Here is a 5,912-nt window from a genome sequence, read left to right on the forward strand (position 1 = left end):
GAGAATGATGCGGCAGTCTGCTTCTGTAAAGCTTACAGCCTTGGAAACCTTGTGGAACAGTTCAAGTCTGTCCTATAGGGTTGCTCTTAGTCAGAATCGACTCAACTGACAGCAATGTTTTTTTTCTTTTTTTTTTTTTTTTGTATTTTAGTACGTATGTTAAGATGGATGCCAGAGGAATCTAAGTAAACTTGTGAGGAGATTCTGAATTGTGATTATATCCATTTTATTAACAAAGGGACTTTTAGCTTCAGATTAAAAAAATTAATGCTATAATTAAATGTTTTAATATAATGCATTTATAAAAATTCAAAAGAAGCAAAAGGAATTTTGAGTACTCATTATCCTGAAAAAGTCTGGTTGAAATGGGTGCAATCTAAATGGACTAAAACAGATATGCTAACCTTTAATATCTCCTGATTTTAAAATTCTGTCATATCATGTTCACGCCATTAGAATGTTTCAGATCTGGGATACATCATTTAGTTCCCAGTAGAAGCCCTACAAAACTATGATTTCATGTTACATTCTTAAATTTTTTAAAGGGCCAATGTAAAGCAGGTTCATATGAAGGGAGTTTCTCCATCTTTTGTGGAATTGCTCATGAAGAATTACATTCAATCTCCCTAAAAAAGGTTTATATAATATCTTCCTCTTAGTGATGTAAGTGAAGCACCAATTTACTTCTCATGATAAACTGCTAATGGGAGCTATATATTCCATCCTACTTCATCTGGAAGCTCACAGCTACATTTTTTAATGGCATGTTGAATTTATCAATAATACATGTATAATTGTGGAGTAATTCCATCCCCAAAAAAATATTGCGTAAATTTTATGCTCTGGTCCTTGTTCAGAAGTCCTAAAAAATATCTTTTTCATTCCAAATCATTATAAAATCCTTTAAGAAACAGTTTATAAATAATGAATCCACAAATACATTAGATCAGTGACTTTTTAGTCTCAAACCCAATTGATTCAAAACACACATACAAGAAGACCAATAAAAAAAAAATTGTGGGATTGGGAGAATTGCATAAAACCTACTTTAATTTATTTATGTCTCTTTATATTGATTGAATTAGTGAAATAAATTAAGTGAGATGGAATACTGAGTTAAATGAAATGAAAAACTGTGTTGATGTTGTATAAATATGGTCTGAATGAATGAGTGTGTGAGTGAATAAGTGAGTGAAGAAGGAGAAGACAGCCTGATCACTGCCAGAAGTAGTCCTGGAAGAAATTGAGATTGTCAATTCCAAAGCAAGGATTATAGGGATGGCTGTACAACTCAATTAATTTACTAAAAATCACTGAATTCTACAATTTGAATATACGTATATTTTATGGTAAGTAAATTACAGCTTAATAAAGTGTTTAAAACAACAACAAAAAAGTAACATTCCAAGGAGACTTAACATGGGAGAAACCTCAACTGTATTGCCCTTTAGGAAGCACTATCTTGAGCTAAACTTTAACTGGAAACTAAAACATGGTTATTCTGAATAAGTTCTTCCTTATGATCAATTTAATCATATGTATCATTATTACAACAAATTATATCATTAATTTTTTTTGAAAAAAAGCTTTTTTATCTTTAATTTATGAAAGTAAAAGCATGTATCAATAAAAAACTTATGAAAAAATATATTAATAATATTATACTCTATGTCCTTGTGAGGCTGGTATCAGTTTACACTCTTCTTTCTCTCTTTCCCTCCCTCTCTCTCTCTATATATGGGATTTGCAGATTGCAGCCCACATTTCCAGTCTTTGAAATATTCTGTAAGTGAATTCTTTCAAATTTGTATCATCTGTAAATTTGCTAATCATGTCTTTACCCAAGTTGTTGATGAATATTTTTGAACAGAACTAGGTTGAGGGAAGAGTCCTGTGGTCTACAGTTAGAAACTGTCCTTGTTATGGTATTGATTAACTCTTTAGGTTAAACTTTATCTAACTGTACTATTATTTAGGTTAAATTTTCCTCAAAGATATTATGGGTGAGTATGACAAATACCACTGTATAATTCACATATAATAATGACACTCCCATACAGTTACTAAACAGACCTAATTTGGACCAATGGTATGGAAGCTGTCCTGTATTTATGCATCACTCCAAATGGTTTTATGTCCAGAACATGCTTTTTAAGCTTACAGGAGTACTTTGTCCTTTAACTTTGTCAACAGGGAAAGAAATTTACTGCAGCTATAGTATTATTATATTGGCTTCAGGAGAGACACATATGTTGATTGGTGTTTAGATACGTAGATGTAGCCACCCATCAAAATGCCTTCGTTGATTTTGTTTTGTACTTGTGTGGGTAAATGGAGAAGGATGACAGGGAGAGAGGCTTGATGTCTATATGTAAATTGCTTTGTGTGAAAACATTTTTTTAACCTTTAATTTCAATTCCCAGGTCTGATGCTTAAAAGCATATACCCAATGGCAATGATATTGACACAGATGGGGAGAACATACCTCTCAGAGAATCTTCACAACCTCAAAATTGCTAAAGATTTTTAGTTCACGCTCAGCACTTGATTGATTGCACCCCTCCCCATGGACAGTGGCCATAGTTGGGAGAAAAAGAAAATGTTCCTACAACTCTTTCCCATGCTGGAGTCTCACAGAAGTCCAGATACCCCTATGGAAACACTGAAGTCTGAAAAAGGCAAATGTTTGTGTATGGGTATGGATTGTTTCTAATCTTCTATGTAATGTATCATTTGTATCTCTTACAAATTAAGAGTTACATTTGGATAATACTTAGTTGATCACTTTGTATGTGTCTGGTAGTTAGCAGACATTTTCACTTACACCTCTTTACTATAGATTCAAAACTGAATCTGAGACCTGAGACAATGGACCTACAGAATTATTCGTTCGTGTCAGAATTTGTGTTGCATGGACTCTGCACTTCACGACAGCTCCAATTTTTTTTCTTTATATTCTTCTCTGGGCTCTATGTGGCCATTGTACTAGGTAACCTCTTTATCGTGGCTACTGTCATTTCTAACCCCCACTTGCATTCTTCCCCCATGTACTTCCTGCTGGGGAACCTATCTTTTCTGGACATGTGGCTGGCCTCTTTTGCCACTCCCAAGATGATCAGGGACTTTCTTAGTCACCGAAAGCTCATCTCCTTTGGGGGATGTATGGCTCAGATCTTCTTCTTGCACTTTATTGGTGGTGCTGAGATGGTGTTGCTAGTTTCTATGGCCTATGACAGGTACGTGGCTATATGCAAACCCTTGCATTACATGACCTTGATGAGCCGGCAGACTTGCATTGGACTGGTGTTGGTTTCATGGGCCGTTGGGTTTGTCCACTCCATCAGTCAGGTAGCCTTTACTGTGAATTTACCTTACTGTGGCCCCAATGTAGTGGACAGCTTCTTCTGTGACCTACCTCTAGTGATCAAGCTTGCCTGCATGGACAGTTATGTCTTGGGGGTACTTATGATCTCAGACAGCGGGTTGCTTTCCATGAGCTGTTTTCTGCTCTTAATGATTTCCTACACCATTATCCTCATCACTGTTCGACAGCGTGCAGCTGGAGGGGTATCTAAAGCACTGTCTACTTGCTCTGCACACATCATGGTGGTCACACTCTTTTTTGGACCCTGCATTTTCATTTATCTGTGGCCTTTCAGTAGCTTCTCTGTGGATAAGCTCCTGTCTGTGTTTTACACCATTTTTACCCCACTCTTGAACCCGCTTATCTACACATTGAGAAATGAAGAGATGAAAACAGCTATGAAGAAACTGAGGAACCGACATGTGACTTTTCACTGAATTCCAGCTTTCCCGTAGAGTTACATATTCTTAGGCAGGGGAATATTTTTTTAATATGAATCTTTTTGATGATTTTATTCTTACATTATATTGATATAATTTGTAATGTATTTTATTATAAAGAAACAGTTGTTGATGTCAAGACAATTATATGTGTGTGTGTAGGTATATAAATGTGTGTCTACGTGTGTATGTGTGTGTCAACATACATACATACATGTACAGATGTATATATTAAAAAATGTAGGTGCTGTCAAGCCAATTCCAACTCATGGAGACCTCATATGTGTCAGAGTAGAACTGTGCTCCATGGGGCTTTCTAAGGTTGAGTTTTTGGAAGTAGATAGCCAGGCTTTTCCTCCAAAGTGCCTCTGGGTGGACCCAAATCTCCAACTCTTTGGTTAGCAGCTGAGAATACTAACCATTTTCCCCACCCAGGGACTCCTGTATGTATGCAGATATACATATATATATGCATATATAGAGAGAGAGAGAACCCTGGGGGGGCAATGGATAAGTACTCAATTCAAACTCACCAACTGCTCCACAAGAGAAAGAAACAGATAACCTGCTCCCATAAAGATTACAGCCTCAGAAACCCTATGGAGAAGTTCTATGGCATAATAACAATACAAACACACACACACACACACACACACTAACCCACACATACACTTTGGAATATATTTTGCAATTTTCTTTTTTAACCAGATTTATCTTAGTAGTTCATTTTGTTTTAGTTACATAAAAATGAATTTTCATTTCCTAAGCACAATTCAACCAGCAAGGGGGAAGTATTCAAGACATAAAACATGTGGCACAGGAAAGCTTACCCGGTATTAAATAAGGCCAAAAAAAAAAAAACTTGCTGTCAATTCTGACTCATAGCGACCCTATAGGTCAGAGTACAGCTGACATTTGTTAAATAATGCCCTATAAATCTTTGGCCTGATTTTGGAGGTTTGAGGGGAGAGGAAAAAAAAAAAAAAAAACGCCATTTCAACATTTTATTTACTTAAGAAGTACACTTTTCCTTGTGAATATGTATCATGCTTAATTTTTCTATTTCAAAAATGAATGCATGCCAGTGATACTTGGTTACAGAAATTACATTACATGTGAGAAAATCCATATTCTATGGTTAAATACACTATGATGTAAACATAAATTTTATTATTACCAATTAATGTGCCTTAGATTGTTTAATTAGTAAATACCCCAAACAGATTTTAAATAAACACTATATCTCTTTACTGAGTTGATTCTTTCCTTTGATAATAAGAGGAGTGCATTTGACGCTACAAAATCAGATATTATGGTGAGTGATAAATGTTTCTAGACCCCAAAAACACAAACAAGCAAGAGTTAACTTTATACTGACCAAACTAATGTTCAGAGAACTCAAGCAATTTTATAGTAGGTTGACTCTGAAACATCAAAGGGGAGGATTGGTTAATGAATGACTGACTCAATTACTTGAGTAACTGAATGGACCTTCTAATAATTCTTTTTTTGAACATTTTATTCTGATTTAGGTGAAAGTTTACACAGCAAAGTAGCTCTCCATTCAATAATTCATGCACAAATTGGTCCATAACAAGGGTTCCAGTTCCTACAATGTGTCAGCACTCTCCCACATTTCCTCCTTGGGTTCCCCATTTCCATTCATCTGATTTCCCTACCCCCTTTTTTTTTTTTTTATTTTTCTGCCTTCTCATCTTTGCATTTGGGCAAATGTTGCCCACTTGGCCTCATATAGTTGATTGTTCTAAGGAGTGCATTCCTCACTGGTGTTATTGTTTATTTTTTATTATTATTATTGTTTGTTTGAAAGGTGATCTCTCGGAGGGGCTTCAGTTCCAAGTTAGACGGGTATCTTAGGGCTACAGTCTCAGAGGATCTGCTAATCTCTGTCAGACCAGTAAGTCTGGTCTTTTTTATGAATTTGAATTTTGTTCTACATTTTTCTCCCACTCTAATTGAGACCTACTATTAGGTTCCTGGTCAGAGCAGCTGGTAGTGTTAGCCAGGCACCATCTAGTTCTTCTGGTCTCTGGCTGGAGAAGGCTGTGGTTCATGTGGACCTTAGGTACTTTGGACTAGTTGCTTCC

The 5,912-nt window shown here is 35.9% G+C and overlaps 1 protein-coding gene across 1 annotated transcript; it reads left to right on the forward strand.

Moving 5' to 3' along the window:
• The first annotated feature begins 1,885 nt into the window (after positions 1 to 1,885).
• LOC135232589 (olfactory receptor 4K14-like) lies at positions 1,886 to 4,741 on the forward strand. The gene has a single exon (XM_064292228.1). The coding sequence runs from the start codon at positions 2,791 to 2,793 to the stop codon at positions 3,799 to 3,801; it is 1,011 nt and encodes a 336-aa protein (XP_064148298.1). The 5' UTR covers positions 1,886 to 2,790; the 3' UTR covers positions 3,802 to 4,741.
• The last annotated feature ends 1,171 nt before the right edge of the window (positions 4,742 to 5,912 follow it).

This window comes from Loxodonta africana, chromosome 10 (genome assembly GCF_030014295.1).
Source record: "Loxodonta africana isolate mLoxAfr1 chromosome 10, mLoxAfr1.hap2, whole genome shotgun sequence".
Lineage (NCBI taxonomy): Eukaryota > Metazoa > Chordata > Mammalia > Proboscidea > Elephantidae > Loxodonta > Loxodonta africana.

Coding starts and splice junctions, on each gene's coding strand:
- LOC135232589 (XM_064292228.1), top strand. CDS start 2,791: ATGTGTCTGGTAGTTAGCAGACATTTTCACTTACACCTCTTTACTATA.